At 48.2% G+C, this 26,698-nt stretch overlaps 1 protein-coding gene across 16 annotated transcripts; it reads right to left on the minus strand.

Annotated features, from left to right (window-relative positions):
- Positions 1 to 613: 613 nt before the first annotated feature.
- LOC121468783 (ubiquitin-like protein NEDD8) lies at positions 614 to 26,091 on the minus strand. 16 transcript variants are annotated; one of them, XM_072921245.1, is made up of 11 exons: positions 26,057 to 26,091; positions 15,360 to 15,567; positions 12,758 to 12,865; positions 11,546 to 11,680; positions 10,820 to 10,915; positions 7,557 to 7,656; positions 7,441 to 7,483; positions 7,307 to 7,362; positions 6,561 to 6,649; positions 4,673 to 4,755; positions 614 to 840 (listed from the first exon to the last, which is right to left on the minus strand). In XM_072921245.1, the coding sequence occupies exons 1-11, from the start codon at positions 26,074 to 26,076 to the stop codon at positions 747 to 749; spliced, it is 1,032 nt and encodes a 343-aa protein (XP_072777346.1). In that variant the 5' UTR covers positions 26,077 to 26,091; the 3' UTR covers positions 614 to 746. The 16 variants fall into 16 exon arrangements, 13 of the variants coding, with proteins under 13 accessions (XP_072777346.1, XP_072777347.1, XP_072777350.1 ...); XM_072921246.1 differs by lacking the exon at positions 26,057 to 26,091 and adding an exon at positions 17,157 to 17,301 and having other exon boundaries at positions 11,546 to 11,647; XM_072921249.1 differs by lacking the exon at positions 26,057 to 26,091 and adding an exon at positions 17,157 to 17,301 and having other exon boundaries at positions 6,602 to 6,649.
- Positions 26,092 to 26,698: the final 607 nt, after the last annotated feature.

A 26,698-nucleotide genomic window follows, 5' to 3' on the forward strand; every position in this document is an offset into this window, starting at 1 on the left:
AATGGGAATTTTGGGGCTTCAGTCTTTAGGTTTGGGTATTGAGGGAAAATAAAGGGTTGAAAATGGGGGAGTTTGGGGTGAAAAATCAGGATTTTGGAGTTAAAAATGTTTTATTTGTTTAGTTTTGGGGATGAAACGAGATTTTGGAATCGTCACGTTGATTTTGGGTTTAAAAACAGCGATTTTGGGTTTTCTAAGCATCAAAATTGGGATTTTGGGGGGAAAAATGTCGGATTTTTGAGGCACAAAATGAGGATTTGAGAGGTAAAATGACCAAATTTTAATTTTAGGGGTGGGATTGGCTGGTTTGGGGTTAAAAATCGACATTTTGGGGCGAAAAATGGAGAATTTTGGGGCAAAAATGGGGATTTTTATAAAGGTCTTAAAAGGGCAACGCGGCCTGTGGGGCCCACACGGCTCTTAAAGGGGCAACGCCGCCTTAAAAGGGCAACGCCGCCACAAAGTGGGTCCCACACGGCTCTTAAAGGGGCAACGCTCTTAAAGGGGCAACGCCGCCTTAAAAGGGCAACGCCGCCACAAAGTGGGGCCCACCTCGATTTTCAATGCAGGAAATGACATCACCGAGAGGGTTATGACGTCACAAACGCGGCGATGACGTCATCAGACGAACTTTATTAAATAATAACGGATCCATTAATAGGAAATGAGCTCAGGGGTGGGGGAAAGGGGGGTGGGCGTGGTTTAAAGGGGGGAGGGGGGTGTGGCCTGTTGTTGGCCACGCCCCCTCAGGGCCTGGCCACGCCCCCTCGCAGCGCCAGGACAAGATGGAGGACGGAGCCCCCCTGGATTTTGTAGTCGGCCGCCGTCTTCTCATCGTTCCTGGGGGAGGAGCCAAAAAAAGAGGCCACGCCCACTTAGGCCACGCCCACTTCCGGTGCAAACTCATTTTACTATTTGTCACCCCAAAGCCACGCCCACTTCCGGTGCAAAGCCACACCCATAATTAGCATACCATGGCCACGCCCATATGACATTACACCCAATCCAAAATGGCCTCTTAAGCCACGCCCATAGTGTTGGCCACACCCACTTTGGCTCCGCCCACACTGGCCACGCCCACATCCATAAATCCCATTTTAAACAAAATTTTTAACCAAATTTGTCAATTTTTGCCCCATTTTCACCCCAATTTTAAATCGAGATTTGGCCATTTTTGGCCCAAATTTTAATGAAAAAAATCAGGATTTTTGTACCCAAATTTTCCTCATTTTAACCCAAATTTACCCCAAATTTAACCCAAATTACTCCATTAAACACAACCCCAAATTTCCCCCTAATTTCCAATTTTTACCCCAATTTTCCCCAGATTTTCCCCATTTTCTAACCCAAATTTTCCCGTTTTTAAGCTAAATTTCCCCATTTTAACCCAAAATTAGACCAAATTTCCCCATTTTTTAACCAAAACTTCCCCATTTTTAAACCAAATTTCCCAATTTTAATCCAAATTCACCCCAAATTTTTCAATTTTAATGCAAATTTCCCCATTAAAAACCCAAATTTCTTCATTTTTAACCCAAATTTTCCCCATTTTAACCCAATTTTCCCCATTTTTAATGCAAATTCCACCATCTTAGCACAAATTCCCCAATTTTAACCCAAATTTACCGCAAATTTTCTCATTTTTAACACAAATTCCCCCATTTTAACCCATATTTCCCCATTTTAACCCAAATTTCCCGATTTTACCCCAAATTTATGCCAAAATTTCCCCAATTTTCCCCCAAATTTCCCATTTTTGACCCAAATTTCCCCCTTTTAACCCAAATTTTCCCATTTTAACCCAAATTTCCCCATTTTAACCGAAGTTTCCCAATTTTTAACCCAAATTTCTCTCAAATTTCCCCAATTTTAACCCAAATTTCCACATTTTAACCCAAATTTAATCTAAATTTCCATCAAATTTCTCCATTTTTAACCCAAATTTCCCCATTTTAACCCAAATTTCCCCATTTTACCAAAGTTTCTTAATTTTTAACCCAAATTTCCCTCAAATTTCCACAATTTTAACCAAAATTTCCCATTTTTAACCCAATTTTATTCCAAATTTCCCCCGAATTTCTCAATTTTTAACCCAAATTTCTCCATTTTAACTGAAGTTTCCCCATTTTTAACCCAAATTTCCCGCAAATTTCCCCAATTTTAACCCAAATTTCCCGATTTAACCCGAATTTAATCCAAATTTCCCCCAAATTTTTTAATTTTTACCCCAAAATTCCCCATTTTAACCAGTTTCCCAATTTTTAACCCAAATTTCCCCCAAATTTCCCCAATTTTAACCCAAATTTCCCGATTTAACCCAAATTTAATCCAAATTTGCCCAAAATTTTTCCATTTTTGACGCAATTTCCCCAATTTAACCCAAATTTCCCTCAAATTTCCCAATTTTTAACCCAAATTTCCCAATTTTAACCCAAATTTAATCCAAATTTGCCCCAAATTTCTCCATTTTTAACCCACATTTCCCCATTTTAACTGAAGTTTCCCAATTTTTAACCCAAATTTCCCTCAATTTTCCACAATTTTAACCCAAATTTCCGATTATAACCCAAATTTAATCCAAATTCCCACAAATGTCTCCATTTTTGACCCAAATTTTCCCCAAATTTACCCATTTTAACCCAAATTTCCCCATTTTTACAGAAGTTTCCCCATTTTTAACTCAAATTTCCCTAAAATTTCCACAATTTTAACCCAAATTTCCCCATTTCTAACCCAAATTTAATCCAAATTTCCCCGAAATTTCTCCATTTTTAACCCAAATTTCCCCATTTTTACCAAAGTTTTTCGTTTTTTCACCTAAATTTCCCCATTTTCCCGAAGTTTCCCTCAAACTTCCCCAATTTTAACCCAAATTTCCCAATTTTAACCCAAACTTCCCCCAAATTTCTCCATTTTTACCCAAATTTCCCCATTTTAACCCAAATTAAATCCTAATTTCCCCCATATTTCTCCATTTTTAACCCAAATTTCCCCATTTTTACCGAAGTTTTCCAATTTTTAACCCAAATTCCCCCATTTTAACCCGAATTTCCCTCAAACTTCCCCATTTTAACCCAAATTCCCCGATTTTAACCCAAACTTCCCCAAAATTTCCCCAATTTAACCCAAACTTTCCTACTTTAACCCAAATTTAATCCAAATTTTCCCCAAAATTTCCCCAATTTAACCCAAATTACCATATTTTTCTGCAGTTTCCCAATTTTTAACCCAAATTTCCCCAATTTTAACCAAAATTTAATCCAAATTTGCCCCAAATTTCTCCATTTTTAACCCAAATTTCCCCATTTTAACCGAAGTTTCCCAATTTTTAACCAGAAATTTCCCCCAAATTTCCCCAATTCAAACCCAAACCTCCAATTTTAACCCAAATTTAATCCAAATTTCCCCCAAATTTTCCCATTTTAACCAAAGTTTCCCAATTTTAACCCAAACTTCCCTCAGATTTCCCCAATTTTAACCCAAATTTCCCAATTTTAACCCAAATTTAATCCAAGTTTCCCCCAAATTTTTCCATTTTTGACACAAATTTCCCCCAAAGTTCCCAATTTTTAACCCAAATTTCCCCATTTTACCCGAAGTTTCCCCAATTTTTAACCCAAATTTCCCTCAAAATTTCCCAATTTTAACCCAAATTTCCCGATTTAACCCAAATTTCATCCAAATTTCCTCCAAATTTCTCCATTTTTAAACCAAAATTTCCCCATTTTAACACAAATTTACCCCAAATTTCCCTATTTTAACCAAAATTTAATCCAAACTTCCCCCAAATTTCCCCATTTTAATCCAAATTTCCCCATTTTAACCCAAATTAAATCCAAATTCTCCATTTTTAGCACAAATTTCCCCATTTTAATCTGAAGTTTCCCAAATTTTAACCCAAATTTCCCCATTTTACCTTAAATTTCTCTCAAATTTTCCCAATTTTGACCCAAATTTCCCCCAATTTCCCAATTTTAACCCAAACTTTCCTACTTTAACCCAAATTTAATCCAAATTGCCCCTAAATTTATCATTTTAAACCCAAATTTCCCCCAAATTTAACCCAAATTTCCCCATTTTAACCGAAGTTTCCCAATTTTTACCTCAAAATTCCCTCAAATTTCCACAATTTTAACCCGAATTTCCCCAAAGTTTCTCAATTTTTAACCCAAATTTCCCCAGAATTACCCAATTTTTCTGAAGTTTCCCAATTTTTAACCCAAATTTCTGATTTTAACCCAAATTTAATCCAAATTTCTCTCAAATTCTTCTATTTTAATAGAAGTTTCCCAATTTTTACCCCAAATTTCCCTCAAATTTCCCCAATTTTGACCCAATTTTTTCCATTTTTAACCCAAATTTCTGACTTTAACCCAAATTTCCCCCAAATTTCCCCAATTTAACCAAAATTTCCCATTTTAACCCAAATTTCCCCTCAACTGTTTTTCCATTTCCCTCAAGCCCCTTCCCCGTTCATTTAAGCCACACCCCCTTTCCCTTAGCCCCGCCCCTTTTCTACAAACCACGCCCATTTTAACCGCAAACCCCACCCACTTCCGCACAAACCACGCCCATTCCCCTTAACCCCGCCCCCTTTTAATAGCACCCCATTCTTCACAAACCCCGCCCACTTTCCCTCAAGCCCCGCCCCTTCGCCCCAAGCCCCGCCCACATCTGCTTGCCGCTGTAGATCAGCCGCTGCTGCTGCGGGGGGATCCCCTCCTTTTCCTCCACGCGCTCCTTGATCCGCTCCACCTGCGGCACAAAAAACACATCTGGCCACATCTGGAGAACATCTGGGCACATTTGGGGAACATCTGGGGCACATCTGGACACATTTGGGGCACATCTGGGCTAAATTACGGCACCGCCGCGCCGTGAGGGGATCGGTGTTTGGGCAGGAGTATATGGGCGCCGCCATTTTGAGCATAGAGAAACGGAAGTGGAGCGGAGCGGCCGCCGGAAGTGGAGGGGAAAGGGGAGGGGAGGGGCGGATTGGAGGACTCGGCGGTGGTTTGGGGGGGAAATGGGACTGGGAGGGACTGGGAGCGACTGGGAGGGACTGGGAGGGCCCTGAACCGAACTGGGAGGGAACTGGGAGGGACTGGGATGGACTGGGATGGACTGGGAGGGGACTGAGCCATACTGGGATGGACTGGGATGGACTGGGAGGGGACTGAGCCATACTGGGATGGACTAGGATCAAACTGGGATGAACTGGGATGGCCCTGGACCATACTGGGATGAACTGGGATGGACTGGGCCATACTGGGATGAACTGGGATGTACTGGGAAGGCACTGGGCCATACTGGGATGAACTGGGATGGACTGGGCCATACTGGGATGAACTGGGATGCACTGGGAGGGCTCTGGGCCATACTGGGATGCACTGGGAGGGCCCTGGGCCATACTGGGATGAACTGGGAGGGCACTGGGAGGAACTGGGATGAACTGGGGGGAGACTGAGCCATACTGGGATGAACTGGGATGGACTGGGATTAAACTGGGATGTACTGGGAGGAGACTGAGCCATACTGGGATGGACTGGGATCAAACTGGGATGAACTGGGAGGGCCCTGGGCCATACTGGGATTAACTGGGATGGACTGGGATCAAACTGGGATGAACTGGGAGAGCCCTTGGCAATACTGGGATGAACTGGGAGGGACTGGGCCATACTGGGATGTACTGGGATGGCCCTGGGCCATACTGGGATGAACTGGGAGGACCCTGATCCATACTGGGATGCACTGGGAGGGCCCTGGGCCATACTGGGATGAACTGGGAGGAGACTGAACCATACTGGGATGAACTGGGAGGGGACTGGGCCATACTGGGATGAACTGGGATGGACTGGGATCAAACTGGGATGAACTGGGATGGACTGGGCCATACTGGGAAGGACTGGGATGGACTGGGATCAAACTGGGATGGACTGGGAGGGCCCTGGGCCATACTGGGAAGGACTGGGATGGACTGGGATCAAACTGGGATGGACTGGGAGGGCACTGGGCCATACTGGGATGAACTGGGATGGCACTGGGAGGGACTGGGATCGACTGGGAGGAGACTGAGCCATACTGGGATGGACTGGGATCAAACTGGGATGAACTGGGAGGAGACTGAACCATACTGGGATGAACTGGGAGAGGACTGAGCCATACTGGGATAGACTGGGAGGGGACTGGGCCATACTGGGATGGACTGGGAGGGACTGGGAGGAGACTGAGCCATACTGGGATGAACTAGGATGGACTGGGATGAACTGGGAGGGCCCTGAACCATACTGGGATGAACTGGGAGGGCCCTGGGCCGTACTGGGATGAACTGGGAAATCCCTGAGCCATACTGGGATGAACTGGGATGGACTGGGATCAAACTGGGATGGACTGGGAGGGGCCTGGGCCATACCGGGATGAACTGGGACGGCCCTGGGCCATACTGGGATGGACTGGGATCAAACTGGGATGAACTGGGAGCCCCCTGGCGCTTCCCCCCTCCCCTTAATCCGCTCCTTCCCTCCCCCCACTGCCCCGTACTGGTCCATACTGGTCCATACTGGTCCGTACTGGTCCATACTGGTCCATACTGGGCGCTCACCTTGTCCGTGGGTTCGATGTCGATCTCGATCTCTTTCCCCGTCAGCGTCTGTGGGGCCGCCATCATCCCACAATGCACCGCGCGCCCCCTCACCGCCCAAACCCGCCCCAAATCCGCGTTTTTCACCCCAAATCCCCCCCGCGCCTCCCCACAACCCTCGGGGAAGGAGGAAAATGGCTAAATTTGCCCGAAATCCGCGTTTTTTGCCCCAAAAACAACCTTCACTTTGATCAGCATCGTGGCGGCTGCGGCGCCTTCGGAGCCGCCGGGCGGAAGCGGAACAGAAGCCCCTCCCGCAGTGCCCGCACTGCCCTTAACTAAAATGGCGGACGAAGCGCTTCCGGGCTATTCACCAATCAGCACATTGCGCCCGCCTTTTGCCAGCAATAAAAATGGCGCCGTTTGTAGTTCCGACAGCGCTTCCTGGTTCTAAACGCGTTTGATTGGTTAGACGCGCTGTCAATCAACGCCATTTACCGCCCGCCATTTTGCGTCGCGGCGGTGTCGAGGGGAACCCCAAAAATGCCGTTTTTAACCCCAAATTTCGCTGTTGAAACGTTAGTTGGGTGACGTCATGCGTCATAGCGCTCCCCTGCCGCGTCGCGCTGCGATTGGCTCCCAAAATTCACCCCAAAAGCTCATTGGCCGCCCAAGCCTCCCCCCGCTGTGAGAATGGTTCGCTCCATGCTAATGAGGGGAACTCACCTAGTGGGGCCATGCGGAGTGGGCGGAGCCTGCGGCGGCAGGGGCGGGGCTTTCTCCTGCATTAATATAACGCTAATTAGCATATTAATTAGCGAGCCAATTAAGCGGGGAGCATAATGGGCGTGGCTACTCACGTGAGTGGCGTTTTCTCAGCAGGGAGTGGGCGTGCCAATGGAGCTGAGGGCGGGGTTTGCATTAAATGAGGCAGCTCATTTGCATAGATAGCCCCACCCCTTCAGGCCCCGCCTACCTGGGTGGGCGTGGCGAACTTCCGCAAAGTAACGCTGCAGGCGGGAGAGGGGGCGTGGCCTGGAGCCGGGAGGGGCGTGGCTTCGGCAGAGCCGCTCCAGCTGCGCCAATCAGGGAAAAGGGGCGGGGCTTGTGAAGGGGCGGGGCTTGTGAAGGGGCGGGGCTTGAGAAAAGGGCGGGGCTTGTGAAAGGGGAGGGGCCAGGGGAGGCCGAGGGGATTCGGGGCCAATTTTGGGGGAATTTTGGGGCTTTTTGGGGGAATTTTGGGGCATTTTGGGGGAAATTTGGGGGGATTTTTTAAATTTTCGATTTTTTGGGTGGATTTTTGTAAATTATCGATTTTATTTGGGTGAATTTGGGGTGATTTTAAAGAATTTGGGGGAATTTTGGGTGAATTTTGGGAAATTTTTGTGAATTTTAGATGAATTTTTAGGCAATTTTTGGGTGATTTTGGGAGATTTTTGCAAATTTTGGGGCAAATTTGTTAATCTGTGGTTCCTTTGTGGTGAATTTTGGGTGATTTTGGTGAATTTCGGAATATTTGGGGGAATTTTGGGGGATTTTTGTAATTTCTCAATTTTTTTGGGTGAATTTTGGGTGATTTTGAAGAATTTGGGAGAATTTGGGGTGAATTTTGGGAAATTTTTGTGAATTTCGGATGAATTTTGAGGCAAATTTTGGGTGATTTGGGGGGATTTTGTGAATTTTCGGGTGAATTTTTGGTGATTTTCATTATTTTGGGTGAATTTGGGGTGAATTTTGGGTGATTTCATTGAATTTTGGGGAATTTTTGGTGATTTTTGCGAATTTTGGGGCAAATTTGTTAATCTGTGGTTCTTTTGTGGTGAATTTTTGGTGATTTTGAAAAATTTTGGGTGATTTTGGTGAATTTCGGGATATTTGGGAGAATTTTGGGGGATTTGTAAATTCTCGATTTCTTGGGGGTAAATTTGGTGTGATTTGGAAGAATTTGGAATAATTTTGGGTGGATTTTGGGAAATTTCTGCGAATTTTGCATGAATTTTGATGAAAATTTTGGGTGATTTTGGGGGAATTTTGTAAATTTTGGGTGAAGTTTTGGTGATTTTCATTAATTTTGGGTGAATTTGGGGTGAATATTGGGTGATTTTTGGGAATTTGGGGGAATTTTCGGTGATTTTTGCGAATTTTGGGGCAAATTTTAGGTGATTTTGGGGTGAATTTTGGGGTAATTTTGTTTAATCTGTGGTTCTTTTGTGGTGAATTTTGGGTGATTTTGAAAAAATTTTGGGTGATTTTGGTGAATTTCAGGATATTTTGGGGAATTTTGGGGGATTTTTGTAAATTCTCGATTTTTTTGGGGTGGATTAGGGGTGATTTTGAAGAATTTGGGGAAATTTTGGGTGAATTTTGGGAAATTTTTGTGAATTTTGCATGAATTTTGAGGCAAATTTTGGGTGATTTTGGAGGAATTTTGGAAATTTTGGGTGAAGTTTTGGTGATATTCATTAATTTTGGGTGAATTTGGGGTGAATATTGGGTGAATTTTTGCAAATTTTGGGGCAAATTTTAGGTGATTTTGGGGTGAATTTTCTGAATTTTCTGCCATTTTTCCTAATTCCACATAAATTTTCTGTCATTCTCATTAATTTTTTTGTTGATATTTATTTTCTGAATTTTCTGCCATTTCTGCTAATTTCACTTAAATTTTCTGTCATTTTCATTAATTTTGTCTAAATTTTCCGCCATTTTCATTAATTTTTCATTGATTTTTATTTAATGAATTTTCTGCCATTTTTCCTAATTTCACTTAAATTTTCTGTCATTTTAATTAATTTTGTCTAAATTTTCCTCCATTTTCATTAATTTTTTAGTGAATTTTATTTTCTGAATTTTCTGTCATTTTAATTAATTTTGTCTAAATTTTCCGCCATTTTCGTTAATTTTTTATTGAATTTTATTTTCTGAATTTTCTGCAATTTTTCCTAATGTCACTTAAATTTTCTGTCATTTTAATTAATTTTGTCTAAATTTTCCGCCATTTTCATTAATTTTTAATTGAATTCTATTTTCTGAATTTTCTGCCATTTCTGCTAATTCCACTTAAATTTTCTGTCATTTTCGTTAATTTTTTAATTGAATTTTATTTTCTAAATTTTCTGCCATTTTTCCTAATTCCACTTAAATTTTCTTTTATTTCAATTAATTTTGTCTAAATTTTCCTCCATTTTCATTAATTTTTTATTGAATTCTCCTTGAACTTTCCGATTTTTCTACCATTTTTGTTAAAAGTTTACTAAATTTTATTTAAAATTCCTGAATTTTCCGTCATTTTAATTAATTTTGTGTAAATTTTCTTCCATTTTCATTAATTTTTTATTGAATTCTCCTTGAACTTTCCTTATTTTCCACCATTTTCCTTAAAACTTCACTAAATTTTACTTAAAATCTCTAAATTTTCCCCCATTTTTACCAATTTTAATTAAATTCCCTAAAATCTCCCTTAATTATTATTGAATTTTCCCAAATTCCCATTAATTTTCCCCAATTTCGCTGCCTCAGTTTCCCCTTCTCTATCCCCATTCCGCCATTTTGTTTTGTTCCGCCATTTTGTGCATATGAGGGAAAGGGGGCGGGGCTTAATGTAGGGGGCGTGGCTTACCAATTGGGGGCGTGGTTTCGCATAGAGGGGCGTGGTTTTTAACAAAGGGGCGTGGCTTATCGCAAAGGGGGCGTGGTTTAGGACAAAGGGGGCGTGGTTTAAAACAAATGGGCGTGGCTTATGACAAAGGGGAGAGGTTTTCCATAAAGGGGGCGTGGCTTATGTCAAAGTGGGCGTGGTTTGGGACAAAGGGGCGTGGCTTAGGATGAAGTGGGCGTGGTTTAAGACAAAAGGGGCGTGGTTTAGGACAAAAGGGCGTGGTTTAGGACAAAGGGGGCGTGGTTTAAAACAAAGGGGCGTGGTTCCCCATAAAGGGGGCGTGGCTTATGTCAAAGTGGGCGTGGTTTAGGACAAAAGGGGCGTGGTTTAAGACAAAAGGGGCGTGGTTTAGGACAAAAGGGGCGTGGTTTAGGACAAAAGGGGCGTGGTTTATGATAAAATGGGCGTGGTTTAAGACAAAAGAGGCGTGGTTTATGACAAAAGGGGCGTGGTTTAGGACAAAAGGGGCGTGGTTTAAGACAAAATGGGCGTGGTTTAGGACAAAAGGGGCATGGTTTATGACAAAAGGGGCGTGGTTTACGGTAAAGGGGCGTGGTTTAGTGAAGCCACGCCCCCAGACTCACCTGGGGCAGGTCGGGGGGGGGCAGGGCGCTCTCCACACGGCCCAAAAATTCCAGGAAAAGGCGGAAAAGGGAACGGCGGAAACACGGCCCGTACTCCTGGGGGGAACTGGTTTGTACTGGGAGGGACTGGGAGGGACTGGGAGGGACTGGGAGGGACTGGGAGGGGACTGGGAGGGACTGGGAGGGACTGGGAGGGACTGGGAGGGACTGGGAGGGGACTGGTTTGTACTGGGAGGGACTGGGAGGGAACTGGGAGGGACTGGGAGGGAACTGGGAGGGACTGGGAGGGAACTGGGAGGGACTGGGAGGGACTGGGAGGGGACTGGGATGGGGTTTGGGGTGACTGGTTTGGACTGGTTTGGACTGGGATGGGTTGGAAGGGACTGGGATAAACTGGGATCATACTGGGAGGGAACTGGGATCAACTGGGATGGGGTTTGGGGTGACTGGGCCATACTGGTTTATACTGGGAGGGTCACTGGGCCATACTGGAATGAACTGGGAGGGGACTGGGCCATACTGGGAGGTCCCCAGGGTGTTACTGGTTTATACTGGGAGACTCTGGAGGTCACTGGGCCATACTGGTTTATACTGGGAGGGTCACTGGTTTGAACTGGGAGGGACTGGGAGGGGACTGGGCCGTACTGGGATGAACTGGGAAGGGACTGGGCCATACTGGGATGAACTGGGATGAACTGGGAGGGGACTGGTTTATACTGGTCTCACCTGCAGGAAGGGCTCCAGGCCCCGCCCACTTCCCAGAATTCCCAGCACCTGCTCCCGGAAGTGCTCCTCGGCCACGCCCACCAGGGGCAGCTCCTGGGGGGGCTGAGGGGGCGGGGCTTGATCAGGCCACGCCCCCTTTGGGGTGTATATGTTAATGAGGGGGCGGGGCTTGATCAGGCCATGCCCCCCCCTCCCCGGGAGGGGTTTAAGGGGGTGCGGGGCTCCCAGTTCAAACCAGTTCATCCCAGTAGCTCCCAGTCCCCTCCCAGTAACCCCAAACCCCAAACCAGTAACTCCCAGTTCATCCCAGTAACCCCAAACCCCATTCCCAGTTCATCCCAGTCCCTCCCAGTTCCTCCCAGTTCATCCCAGTCCCTCCCAGTGCAAACCAGTAACCTCCCAGTACATCCCAGTTCATCCCAGTATGGCCCAGCCCCTCCCAGTTTCATCCTAGTCAATCTCAGTCCATTCCAGTTCCCTCCCAGTCCCTCCCAGTACAAACCAGTAACGCCCCAGTATGGCCCCAGTTCATCCCAGTGAGCCCAAATCCCCTCCCAGTCCATCCCAGTAACTCCCAGTTCATCCCAATTCCCTCCCAGTTTGCCCAGTTTGGCTTCCCAGTCCCTCCCAGTTCATCCCAGTTCCCTCCCAGTCCATCCCAGTTCATCCCAGTATAGTCCCAGTCCATCCCAGTAACGTCCCAGTTCACCCAGTGTGGCCCCAGTGCCCTTCCAGTTCATCCCAGTTCAAGCCAGTTCTTTCCAGTAACTCCCAGTATGGTCCCAGTCCCTCCCAGTTCATCCCAGTATGGTCCCAGTCCCTCCCAGTTCATCCCAGTTCATCCCAGTATGATCCCAGTTCCACCCAGTCCCCTCTAGTTCATCCCAGTATGATCCCAGTCCATCCCAGTAATGTCCCAGTTCATCCCAGTCCCTCCCAGTCCCTCCCAGTCCCCTCCCAGTATAAACCAGTCCCCTCCCAGTCCCACCCAGTCCCTCCCAGTTCATCCCAGTTCCCTCCCAGTTTCTCCCAGTTCATCCCAGTTCCCTCCCAGTTTCTCCCAGTTCATCCCAGTCCCTCCCAGTTCATCCCAGTTCCCTCCCAGTCCCTCCCAATTCTCCCAATATGGCCCCAGTCCCTCCCAGTATGGCCCAGTTCCGTCCCAGTCCCTCCCAGTCCCTCCCAGTCCCTCCCAGTTCATCCCAGTCTCACCCCGAGGGCGTGGCCTCCCGCTGGCCCCGCCCCCTCTGGGAACAGCCAATCCAGCGCGTCCAGCACGGCGGGGGCGGGGCCGAGCTCCCGCAGCAGTGACGTCACCACCTGGGGGCGGGGCCAGGGCTTGGGGGCGGGGCTTAAATGGGTAGGCGGGGCTTGGGGACGGGTGGGCGTGGCCTATATGGGAAGGGGCGTGGCCAAGGTGGGGAATGGGCGGGGGTTAGATGAGTGGGCGTGGCCTAAACGTGCAGTGGGCGGGGCTTAAAGGAACGGGCGTGGCCTAACCTCATTAATTCCCACAATAAGCGGCGTTTAGATGAGTGGGCGTGGCCTAATCATCATTAATTCCCACAATGGGTGGGGTTTAAAGGAATGGGCGTGGCCTAATCTCATTAATTCCCACAATGGGTGGGGTTTAAAGGAATGGGCGTGGCCTAATCTCATTAATTCCCACAATGGGCGGTGTTTAGAGGAGTGGGCGTGGCCTAACTCAATAATTACCGCAATGGGCGTGGCTCAGCTAAGTGGGCGTGGCTTTGTGCCAATATGGGTGTGGCTTAAACACATTAATATGCAGAATGGGCGTGGTTTAGAGGGGTGGGCGTGGCCTACGAATTAAATCCCAACAATGGGTGTGGCCTAACGCAATAATTCGCGTAGTGGGCGTGGCCTAGCTAAGTGGGCGTGGCTTACAGAGGGGAGGGCGTGGTTTTAATCCATTAATATGCAGAATGGGCGTGGTTTAGAGGGGTGGGAGTGACATAAGCATCAATTATCCGCAGTGGGTGTGGCCTAGCACAGAGTGGGCGTGGTCTATCTCAAAATGGGCGTGGTTTAACCACAACGGGAGGGAATTTGCGATGTGGGCATGGCCCAACGGGGAGTGGACGTGGTCTAATGGGAGGGGGCGTGGTTTAACTGGAGTGGGCGTGGTTTAAGAGAAAGGGGCGCGGTCTAATGGGAGTGGGCGTGGTTTAAAGGATGTGGGCGTGGCTTAATGGAGAGGAGACGTGGCCTAACGGTAGTGGGTGTGGTTTAACGGGAGTGGGCGTGGCCTAACGGGGAAAGGGCGTGGTCTAATGGGGAAAGGGCGTGGCTTAACGGGGAAAGGGCGTGGTTTAACGGGAAGGGGCGTAGTCTAACGGAAGTGGGTGTAGCCTATCGGGAATGGGCGTGGCCTCTTGGGGATAGGGTATGGTTTAACAGGAGTGGGCGTAGTCTAATGGGGAATGGGCGTGGTTTAAACGGCGTGGGCGTGGCTTAATGGAAAAGAGGTGTGGCTTACCGGAGAGGGGGCGTGGCTTAACGGAGAGTGGGCGTGGTTTTAATGGAGCAGGCGTGGCCTAACAGGGATGGGCGTGGGCTAACGGGGAGTGGGCATGGCCTAATGGGATGGGCGTGGTTTAACGGGAATGGGTGTGGCCTAACCGGGAGGGGGCGTGGTCTAACGGGAGGGGGCGTGGTTTAAATGGAGTGGACGTGCTTTAACGGGAACGGGCGAGGTTTAACGAGAAGGGGCGTGGCCTAACGGGACTGGGCGTGGTCTAATGGGGAAAGGGTGTGGTTTAAAGGGAGTGGGTGTGGCCTAACGGGAATGGGTGTGGCCTAACAGGGAGTGGGCGTGGTCTAACGGGGTAAGCGTGGTTTAACAGTAGTGGGCGTGCCTTAATGGAGAGGAGACGTGGATTAACGGGAGGGGGCGTGACCTAACGGGGTGGGCGTGGCTTATATGGTGAGTGGGTGTGGTTTACCGGGAGTGGGCGTGGCTTAACGGGGGTGGGCGTGGTTTAACGGGAAGGGGCATGGTCTAATGGGGACGGGCGTGCTCTAACGGGAGTGGGCGTGGCTTAACGGGAATGGGCGTGGCTTAACGGGAAGGGGCGTGGCTTACCGGGAAGGGGCGTGGCTTAACGGGAAGGGGCGTGGCCTAGCAGTAGGGAGCATGGCCTAACGGGAGTGGGCGCGGCTTAACTGGAATGGGAGTGGCTTAACGAGGAGGGGGTGTGGCTTAACAGTAAGGGGCATGGTCTAAAGGGAGTGGGCGTGTCCTAACGGGGTGGGCGTGGTCTAACGGGAGTGGGAGTGGCCTAATGTGGTGGGCGTGGCCTAACGGGAATGGTTATGGCTTACCGGAGAGTGGGCGTGGTTTAACGGGAATGGGCGTGGTCTAGCGGGGAGGGGGAGTGGTTTAACGGGAGTGGGCGTGATCTAACTGGGATTGGGAGTGGTCTAACGGGTAGGGGGCGTGGTCTAACGGGGTGGGCGTGGCTTAACGAGGAGTAGGCGTTGTCTAATGGGGACAGGGCGTGGTCTAACGGGGAGTGGGCGTGGTCTAATGGAGAAAGAGCGTGATTTAAAAGGCGTGGGCGTGGCCTAACTGGAGTGGGCGTGGCTTAACGGGAGTGGGCGTGGCCTGGCGAGGATGGGGCGCGGCCTAACGGGAGTGGGCGTGGCCTACCGGAGAAGGCGTGGCATAACGGGAGTGGGTGTGGCCTAACGGAGAGGGGGCGTGGTTTAACGGGGAGGGGGCGTGGCCTAACGGGAGTGGGCGTGACCTAACCGGAGGGGGCGTGGCTTAAAGGGAGTGGGCGTGGCCTACCTGAGCCCTCAGCCCCAGGCTGAGGCGGGCGCGGTGCCGGGGCCGCAGCAGCGCCGGGGCCCCGCCCCCCACGGCCTCCAGCAGCGCCAGGACACGCCCCCAGCCACGCCCCTCCGGGCCACGCCCACCCGGGCCACGCCCCTCCAGGCCACGCCCCCTCAGCGCCCACCAGGCCCCGGCCAGGGCCAAGCGCAGGGAGGGGGAGGGGCTGGGGGGGGGGGGGGAGAGAAACCGGTTTGGACTGGTGAGGTCCCAGTTGGTCCCAGTAAGCCCAAACCACAAACCAGTAACGTCCCAGTCCATCCCAGTAACTCCCAGTTCTCTCCCAGTCCATCCCAGTAACCCCAAACCCCCTCCCAGTCCCTCCCAGTTCATCCCAGTAACATCCCAGTGCCTCCCAGTATGGCCCCAGTTACCTCCCAGTTCATCCCAGTATGGTCCAGTCACCTCCCAGTCCATCCCAGTATGGTCCCAGTCCGTCCCAGTTCGCTCCCAGTTTGTCCCAGTATGGCCCAGTGAGGTCTCAGTGCGTCCCAGTCCATCCCAGTAACCCCAAACCCCAAACCAGTAACTCCCAGTACATCCCAGTATGGCCCAGTCCCCTCCCAGTGCCTCCCCAGTTCATCCCAGTAACTCCCAGTGGGCTCCCAGTTCATCCCAGTTCATCCCAGTCCATCCCAGTATGTCCCAGTCACCTCCCAGTTCATCCCAGTAACTCCCAGAACCCTCCCAGTGCCTTCCCACTAGGGACCAGTAACTCCCAGTTCATCCCAGTCCATCCCAGTCCCTCCCAGTAGGGACCAGTCACGTCCCAGTTCCCTCCCAGTTCATCCCAGCATAAACCAGTATGGCCCAGTGCCCTCCCAGTAACCCCAAACCCCAAACCAGTAACGTCCCAGTGCCTCCCAGTTCATCCCAGTAACTCCCAGTGAGCTCCCAGTTTGTCCCAGTATGGCCCAGTGAGGTCTCAGTGCGTCCCAGTCCATCCCAGTAACCCCAAACCCCAAACCAGTAACTCCCAGTTCATCCCAGTCACCTCCCAGTGCCTCCCCAGTCCATCCCAGTCCATCCCAGTAAGTCCCAGTACCCTCCCAGTTCCTCCCAGTGCCTTCCCAGTAGGGACCAGTAACTCCCAGTTCATTCCAGTTCATGCCAGTATGGCCCAGTGCCCTCCCAGTCCCTCCCAGTAACCCCAAACCCCCTCCCAGTCCCTCCCAGTATGGTCCAGTCACATCCGAGTTCATCCCAGTAAGTCCCAGTACCATCCCAGTTGATCCCAGTATGGCCCAGTAACCTCCCAGTGCCCTCCCAGTCCCTCCCAGTAACCCCAAACCCCCTCCAAGTTCCTCCCAGTATGGCCCAGTTCATCCCAGTGAGCTCCCAGTTCATCCCAGTATGGCCCAGTAACCTCCCAGTACCCCCAAACCCCCTCCCAGTTCATCCCAGTCCCTCCCAGTTCATCCCAGTAACTCCCAGTACCCTCCCAGTGCCTTCCCAGTAGGGAACAGTAACTCCCAGTCCATCCCAGTCCCTCCCAGTATGGTCCAGTCACCTCCCAGTTCCCTCCCAGTCCATCCCAGTAACCCCAAACCCCAAACGTGTAACTCCCAGTTCATCCCAGTTCGCTCCCAGTCCATCCCAGTATGGCCTAGTGCCCTCCCAGTCCCTCCCAGTAACCCCAAACCCCAAACCAGTACAAACCAGTACCCCCAAACCCCCTCCCAGTCCCTCCCAGTCCCTCCCAGTTTATCCCAGTAACTCCCAGTCCCTCCCAGTCCCTCCCAGTTCCCCCCTCACCTGACGTCACTCCCGCCCATCCCGCGCTCTCCGTGACGTCACTTCCGCCGCGCTCCCGCTCCGCTCCCGCCGCTCTCCGGTAGCGGCGGCGGCGGCGCGCTGCGAGTGACGTCATCGCGCCGCGCCGCGCTCCCTCCCTCCCCATTGGCCGCCGCTTCGGCCAATCCCGAGCGGCGCAATCCCCCCAGTTAGCCACGCCCATTGAATGACGTCACGCACCAGGCGGGGTTTGAAGAGCGATTTTATTGGCGGGCGGGGCGGTGACGTCATCGCCGGGGCTCCCAGTATAAACCAGTGCGACCAGTATGGACCAGTGCTCCCAGTATGGACCAGTAACAGCTCCCAGTGCTCCCAGTATGGACCAGTGACCACTCCCAGTGCTCCCAGTATGGACCAGTTTGGCTCCCAGTGCTCCCAGTACAAACCAGTGCTCCCAGTATGGACCAGTAACCCCTCCCAGTGCTCCCAGTATGGACCAGTATGCCCCCAACCCTCTCCCAGTGCTCCCAGTATGGCCCAGTTTGGCTCCCAGTGCTCCCAGTATGGGTCTTGGCATTCCCAGTGCTGCCAGTATGAACCAGTATGACCCAAACTCTTTCCCAGTATGATCCAGTTTGGCTCCCAGTATGAACCAGTAACCGCTCCCAGTGCTCCCAGTATGAACCAGTGACCCCTCCCAGTGCTCCCAGTATGGACCAGTATGACCCCAACCCTCTCCCAGTGCTCCCAGTATGGGTCTTGGCATTCCCAGTGCTCCCAGTATGAACCAGTGACCACTCCCAGTGCTCCCAGTATGGACCAGTATGAACCAGTAACCCCTCCCAGTGCTCCCAGTATGGCTCCCAGTACAAACCAGTGCTCCCAGTATGGCTCCCAGTACAAACCAGTGCTCCCAGTATGGCTCCCAGTGCTCCCAGTATGGTTCTCAGTGCTCCCAGTATGGACCAGTATGACCCAAACCCTCTCCCAGTATGCCCCCAACCCCCTCCCAGTATAAACCAGTGCTCCCAGTTAACCCCCCGTACTCCCTCCAGGCCTCCCCCTCCTCCTGCGCAGCCGCCTGCCGCCATTCCCAGTGCTCCCAGTGCTCCCAGTATGATTCTCCTCTCTCCCAGTGCTCCCAGTATTCCCAGTAAGGCTCCCAGTGCTCCCAGTGCTCCCAGTTTGGGCGCTGAACTGGACGCAGCCGCTCAGGGGGGGGAGGGCGGCGCTTTCCAAGGTGGCCACGAGGCGGCGCTGCCCGGCCCGGAGCGGCGTCACTGATTGGCTGAGCCGGAGCGTCTGCCCCGCCCCCAGGGAGCTGTGGGGGGAAACCAGTATAAACCAGTATGGACCAGTATAAACCAGTATAAACCAGTATAAACCAGTATAAACCAGTATAAGCCACTTTTGCCCCTTTTTTCCCCTTTTTTTTCCCAATTTTTTCCTATTTTTGCCCAATTTTTTCACATTTTTCCCCATTTTTTCCCAATTTAGGTGCACAAAATCCCAGTATAAACCAGTATAAACCAGTTCAAACCTGTATAAACCAGTATGGACCAGTATAAACCAGTATAAACCAGTTTTGCCCATTTTTCCCCTTTTTTTCCCAATTTTTTCCCATTTTTAACCATTTTTTCCCATTTTTTCCCATTTTTGATGCTCCCAGTTGTTCTCCCCCGCAAAAATCCCAGTATAAACCAGTATAAACCAGTATGGACCAGTATAAACCAGTATGGACCAGTATAAACCAGTATGGACCAGTTTTGCCCATTTTTTTCCCAATTTTTCTCAATTTTTTCCCAATTTTTCCCAATTTTTTCAAATTTTTCCCCATTTTTTCCCATTTTTGGTGCACAAAATCCCAGTATAAACCAGTATAAACCAGTCAAAACCAGTAAAAACCAGTATAAACCAGTATGAACCAGTATAACCACTTTTTTCCCCTATTTTACCCAATTTTTTCCCATTTTTCCCAATTTTTCCCCCTTTTTCCCATTTTTGGTGCTCTTCCCCACACAAAATCCCAGTATAAACCAGTATAAACCAGTATAAACCGGTATAAACCAGTATGAACCAGTATGAACCAGTATGAACCAGTATAAACCAGTATAACCCATTTTTTCCTCTTTTTTTCCCATTTTTTCCCCATTTTTAACCATTTTTTCCCATTTTTTCCCAATTTTGGTGCTCTCCCAAGCACAAAATCCCAGTATAAACCAGTATAAACCAGTATAAACCAGTAAAAACCAGTATAAACCAGTATGAACCAGTATGAACCAGTATAAACCAGTATAAACCAGTATAAACCCTTTTTTCCCCTATTTTACCCAATTTTTTCCCATTTTTTCCCATTTTATCCCAATTTTTCCCATTTTTGGTGTTCTCCCCCGCACAAAATCCCAGTATAAACCAGTATAAACCAGTACAAACCAGTATAAACCAGTATAAACCAGTATGAACCAGTATAAACCAGTATAACCCATTTTTCCCCTTTTTTTCCCATTTTTTCCCCATTTTTTCCCAATTTTTTCCCATTTTCCCCCATTTTTTCCCATTTTTGGTGCACAAAATCCCAGTATAAGCCAGTCCAAACCAGTATAAACCAGTATAAACCAGTATGGACCAGTATAGACCAGTATAAACCAGTATGGACCAGTTTTGCCCATTTTTTTCCAAATTTTTCCCAATTTTTTCCAAATTTTTCCCAATTTTTTCACATTTTTCCCCATTTTTTTCCCAATTTTGGTGCACAAAATCCCAGTATAAACCAGTATAAACCAGTATAAACCAGTATAAACCAGTATAAACCAGTATAAACCAGTATGGACCAGTATAAACCAGTATAAACCAGTTTAACCCTTTTCCCCCCATTTTTTCCCTTTTTTTCCCATTTTTGCACCAATTTTCGTCCATTTTTCACCCAATTTTCACTGAATTTTCCCCATTTTCCCCCTCCCAGTATAAACCAGTATAAACCAGTATGGACCAGTATGGACCAGTACAAACCAGTATAAACCAGTATAACCCAGTAAAAACCAGTAACCCCAAAATCCAAATTTAACCCTTTCCTTACCCGTTTTTCGTCCATTTTTCACCCGTTTTTCACCCAATTTTCACCAAATTTTCACTGAATTTTCCCCATTTTTCCCTCCTAGTCCCTCCCAGTTTAAACCAGTATAAACCAGTATAAACCAGTAAGAACCAGTAACCCCAAAATCCAAAATTAACCCTTTCCTTACCTACTTTTCACCAGTTTTTCGTCCATTTTTCACCCAATTTTCACCGAATTTTCCCCATTTCCCCCTCCCAGTCCCTCCCAGTATAAACCAGTATGGACCAGTACAAACCAGTATGGACCAGTATAAATCAGTACGGACCAGTATAAACCAGTCCAAACCAGTAACCCCAAAAATCCAAATTTAACCCTTTCTTTACCCATTTTTCACCTGTTTTTTACCCAATTTTCACCGAATTTCCCCCATTTTCCCTCCCAGTATAAACCAGTATAAACCAGTATGGACCAGTATGGACCAGTATGGACCAGTATAGACCAGTATAAACCAGTAACCCCAAAATCCAAATTTAACCCTTTCCTTACCCATTTTTACCCCAATTTTTACCCAATTTTCACCCAATTTTCACCGAATTTTCCCCATTTTTCCCCTCCCAGTATAAACCAGTATAAACCAGTATGGACCAGTATAAACCAGTAAGAACCAGTAACCCCAAATCCCCATTAACCCTTTCTTAACTTCTTTTTAACCCATCCTTAACCCTTTTTTACCCATTTTTACTCTATTTTCACCCAATTTTTACCAAATTTTGACCAAATTTTCACCATTTTCCCCCATTTTTCCCCTCCCAGTCCCACCCAGTACAAACCAGTATAAACCAGTCTGAACCAGTAACCCCAAATCCCCATTTAACCCTTTCCTTACCATATTTTAACCCTTTAATACCCATTTTGACCCGATTCTGACCCAATTTTTGCCAAATTTCCACCGAATTTTCTCCATTTTCCCCCTCCCAGTATAAACCAGTATAAACCAGTATAAACCAGTAACCCCAAAATCCAAATTTAACCCTTTCCTTACCTATTTTTCACCGTTTTTTTCCTCATTTTTCACCCGTTTTTCACCCAATTTTCACCGAATTTCCCGCATTTTCCCCCTCCCAGTCCCTCCCAGTATAAACCAGTATAACCAGTCTCACCCCAGGGCCAGGGGCTTGGGGCAGGCGATGCCGGCGCCCTCCATGCGCAGCGAGGCCGAGGGCAGCGGCGCCGGGAGCGGGTTCTGGAACACGACCTGCACGGACACGGGGCGGCCGACCACCGCGGGGCCCAGGAGCTGCGCCAAAAATCACATTTTTCACCCCAAAAATCAGCCCAAAATTCCCATTTTTCACACCAAAAATCACCGAAAAAAATCACCCCAAAAATCCTATTTTTTACCCAAAAAATCCAATTTTTCGGCCCAAAAGTACCCCAAAACCCCCCCAAAAATTCCATTTTTTGCTCTAAAACTACCCCAAAAAACCCATTTTTTTCCCAAAAAATCCCCCATTTTTCACCCCAAAAATCCCATTTTTTACCCAAAAAATCCCATTATTTCACCCCAAAAAAATTTGCGTTTTTCACCCCAAAATCCCATTTTTCACCCCCAAAAAATTGCGTTTTTCACCAAAATATCCCATTTTTCACCCCAAAAGTACCCCAAAAATCATCCCCGAATTCCCCCCAAAAATCCCATTTTTCACCCCAAAAATCCCATTTTCACCCCAAAAAATCCCATTTTTCACCTCAAGAAAGCCCCCAAAATCCCATTTTTCATACAAAAATTCGCCCCAAAAATCTTGTATTCATCCCAAAAATCCCATTTTTCACCCCAAAAGTACCCCCAAAGTCCCCCCAAAGTCCCATTTCTCACCACAAAAATCAGCCCAAAAAATCGCCCCCAAAATCCAATTTTTTACCCAAAAAATCCAAATTTTTTGTCAAAAAATTCCCGTAAAAATTCCATTTTTCACCCCAAAAAATCCCATTTTTCGGCCCAAAACTACTCCCAAAATCCCCCCAAAAATCCCATTTTTCACCCTAAAAATCAACCCCAAATTCCCCCCAAAAATCCCATTTTTAAACCCCCAAAAATCACTTTTTTCACAAAAAAAATCCCATTTCTCACCCCAAAAATCACCCCCAAAAATCGCCCCGAAAATGTCATTTTTTACCCAAAATATCCGATTTTTTACTCAAAAAATTCCTGTAAGAATTCAATTTTTCACCCCCAAAAAAATCCCATTTTTCACCTCAAAAAATGCCCCCAAAATCCCATTTTTCACACCAAAATTCCCCAAAAAAATCCCATTTTTCACCCCAAAAATCACCCTGAAATTCCCACCCAAAAATCCCATTTTTTACCCAAAATCCCATTTTTAACCCTCAAAAAAAATGCATTTTCAACCCAAAAATCCCATTTTTTCAAAAAAATTCCCACTTTTCACGCCAAAAGTACCCCCAAATCCCCCAAAAATTGCATTTTTCACCCCAAAAATCCCATTTTTTGCCCCCAAAAATATAACGTTTTTCACCAAAAAAATCCCATTTCTCACCCGAAAAGAACCCCAAAAAATCCCCCCAAAAATCCCATTTTTTACCCAAAAATCACCCCGAAAAATCGCCCCGAAAATGTCATTTTTTACTCAAAAAAATTCCCGTACGAATTCCATTTTTCACCCCAAAAAATCCCATTTTTCACACCAAAATTCCCCAAAAAATCCCATTTTTTGCCCCCCAAAAATAACGTTTTTCACCAAAATAATCCCACTTTTCACCCCAAAAGTACCCCCAAATTCCCTCCAAAAATCCCATTTTTTACCCAAAAAATCTCATTTTTCACCCCCAAAATATCGCGGTTTTTGCCAAAATATCCCATTTTTCATCCAAAAAGAATCCCAAAAAATCCCCCCAAAAATCCCTTTTTTACCCTAAAAATCACCCCCAAATTCCCCCCAAAAATCCCATTTTTTCACTCAAAAATGTCCCATAAAAATTCTATTTTTCTCCCCAAAAAATTCCATTTTCACCTCAAAAAAGCCCCAAAAATCCCATTTTTCACACCAAAATTCCCCCCAAAATCCCATTTTTCACCCCAAAAATACTCCCAAAAATTCCGATTTTTCACCTAAAAAAATGCCCCCAAAATCCCATTTTTCATACAAAAATTCACCCCAAAAATCCCATTTTTCATCACAAAAAAAATCTCATTTTTATCCAAAATTCCCCCAAAAATCCCATTTTTCACCCCCAAAATCCCATTTTTCACCCCAAATATCACCCCGAAATTCCCCCAAAAATCCCATTTTTCACCCCCAAAAATCCCATTTTCACCCCAAAAATCCCTTTTTTCACCTCAAAAAAGGCCCAAAATCCCATTTTTCACACCAAAATTCGCCCAAAAATCCCATTTTTCACCCCAAAAGTATCCCCAAACTCCCCCCAAAATCCCATTTCTCACACCAAAAATCAGCCTGAAAAATTGCCCCAAAAATCCAATTTTTATGCAAAAAATTTGCGTAAAAATTCAATTTTTCACCCCAAAAAATCCCATTTTTCACCTCAAAAAATGCCTCCAAAAGCCCATTTTTCAACTCAAAATTCCCCCAAAAATCCCATTTTTCATCACAAAAAAATCCAATTTTTATCCAAAAAATCCCCCCAAAAACTCCCATTTTTCACCCCAAAAATCCCATTTTTTACATAAAAAAACCCCAAAAATCCCATTTTTTAACTCAAAAAAATCCCAATAAATTCCATTTTTAACCCAAAAAATGCCCCCAAAATTCCCCTTTTTCACCACAAAAGTACCCCCATTTTTCACCCCAAAAATCCCATTTTTTACCCAAAAACACCCCCAAAATTCCCATTTTTCACCCAAAAAATCCCTCCTAAAATCATCCCAAAAATCCCATTTTTCACTCAAAATTTCCACCCAAAAATCCCATTTCTCACCCCAAAAAAAATCCCATTTTTAACTAAAAAATCCCCCCAAAAATCCAATTTTTTCACCCATTAAAGTCAATGGGGATTTTTTGGACACCAGGTCTACCCCATTAAAGTCAATGGGGATTTAGGGACACCAGGTCTACCCCATTAAAGTCAATGGGGATTTAGGGACACCAGGTCTACCCATTAAAGTCAATGGGGATTTTTGGACACCAGGTCTACCCCATTAAAGTCAATGGGGATTTAGAGACACCAGGTCTACCCATTAAAGTCAATGGGGATTTTTGGACACCAGGTCTACCCCATTAAAAATCAAAGGGGATTTTAGTGACACCAAGTCTACCCCATTAAACCCAATGGGGATTTAGTGACACCAGGTCTACCCATTAAAGTCAATGGGGATTTTTTGGACACCAGGTCTACCCCATTAAACCCAATGGGGATTTGGGGACACCAGGTCTACCCCATTAAAGTCAATGGGGATTTTTGGACACCCCAAATCCCATTTTCACCCCCAAAAAATAATGTCCCAGTATGGCCCAGTAAGGTCTCAGTGCGTCCCAGTCCATCCCAGTAACCCCAAACCCCAAACCAGTAACTCCCAGTCCATCCCAGTCCATCCCAGTATGGCCCGGTCACCTCCCAGTGCCTCCCCAGTTCATCCCAGTAACTCCCAGTCCCTCCCAGTTCCTCCCAGTGCCTTCCCAGTAGGGACCAGTCAATCCCAGTCCCTCCCAGTATGGCCCAGTCACGTCCCACTTCCCTCCCAGTTCATCCCAGCCTAAACCAGTATGGCCCAGTGCCCTCCCAGTAACCTCAAACCCCAAACCAGTACAAACCAGTCCATCCCAGTCCCTCCCAGTATGGCCCAGTTCATCCCAGTCCCTCCCAGTAACTCCCAGTCACCTCCCAGTTCATCCCAGTAACTCCCACTGAGCTCCCAGTTCATCCCAGTCCATCCCAGTTCACTCCCAGTTCATCCCAGTAACTCCCAGTCCATCCCAGTAACCCCAAACCCCCTCCCAGTTCATCCCAGTAACTCCCAGTGCCTCCCCAGTTCATCCCAGTCCATCCCAGTATGGCCCAGTCACCTCCCAGTTCATCCCAGTAACCCCCACTGAGCTCCCAGTTCATCCCAGTCTGTCCCAGTTCGCTCCCAGTTTGGCCCAGTATGGCCCAGTGAGGTCTCAGTGCGTCCCAGTCCATCCCAGTAACCCCAAACCCCAAACCAGTAACTCCCAGTTCATCCCAGTAACCCCAAACCCCATTCCCAGTTCATCCCAGTCCATCCCAGTAACTCCCAGTGAGCTCCCAGTTCATCCCAGTCAATCCCAGTTCATTCCAGTCCATCCCAGTATGGCCCAGTCACCTCCCAGTTCATCCCAGTAACTCCCAGTCCATCCCAGTGGGCTCCCAGTTCATCCCAGTATGGCCTAGTGCCCTCCCAGCACCCCCAACCCCCAAACCAGTATAAACCAGTACCCCCAAACCCCCTCCCAGTCCCTCCCAGTCCCTCCCAGTCCATCCCAGTCCCTCCCAGTTCATCCCAGTAACTCCCAGTATCCTCCCAGTGCCTTCCCAGTACGGACCAGTCACCTCCCAGTTCATCCCAGTAACTCCCAGTGAGCTCCCAGTCCATCCCAGTAACCCCAAACCCCAAACGTGTAACTCCCAGTTCATCCCAGTTCGCTCCCAGTCCATCCCAGTATGGCCCAGTTCATCCCAGTATGGCCCAGTGCCCTCCCAGTCCCTCCCAGTAACCCCAAACCCTCTCCCAGTTCATCCCAGTATGGCCTAGTGCCCTCCCAGTAACCCCAAACCCCCAACCAGTATAAAGCAGTACCCCCAAACCCCCTCCCATTCCCTCCCAGTTCCCTCCCAGTCCCTCCCAGTCCCTCCCAGTTCCCCCCCTCACCTGACGTCACTCCCGCCCATCCCGCGCTCTCCGTGACGTCACTTCCGCCGCGCTCCCGCTCCGCTCCCGCCGCGCTCCGGTAGCGGCGGCGGCGGCGCGCTGCGAGTGACGTCATCGCACTGCGCCGCGCTCCCTTCCCCCCCATTGGCCGCCGCTTCGGCCAATCCCGAGCGGCGCAGCGCCCCCAGTTAGCCACGCCCATTGAATGACGTCATGCACGAAGCGGGGTTTGAAGAGCGATTTTATTGGCGGGCGGGGCGGTGACGTCATCGCCGGGGCTCCCAGTATAAACCAGTGCGACCAGTATGGACCAGTGACCGCTCCCAGTGCTCCCAGTATGGACCAGTATGGCCCAAACCCTCTCCCAGTACAAACCAGTGCTCCCAGTATGGACCAGTAACCCCTCCCAGTGCTCCCAGTATGAACCAGTAACCACTCCCAGTGCTCCCAGTATGGGGTTGCCATTCCCAGTGCTCCCAGTATGAACCAGTATGACCCAAACCCTCTCCCAGTGCTCCCAGTATACCCCCAACCCCCTCCCAGTACAAACCACTGCTCCCAGTATGGACCAGTGACTGCTCCCAGTGCTCCCAGTATGACCCAGTAACAGCTCCCAGTATGGCCCAGTATGGCCCAAACCCT

This window comes from Taeniopygia guttata, chromosome 36 (genome assembly GCF_048771995.1).
Source record: "Taeniopygia guttata chromosome 36, bTaeGut7.mat, whole genome shotgun sequence".
Taxonomy (NCBI): domain Eukaryota; kingdom Metazoa; phylum Chordata; class Aves; order Passeriformes; family Estrildidae; genus Taeniopygia; species Taeniopygia guttata.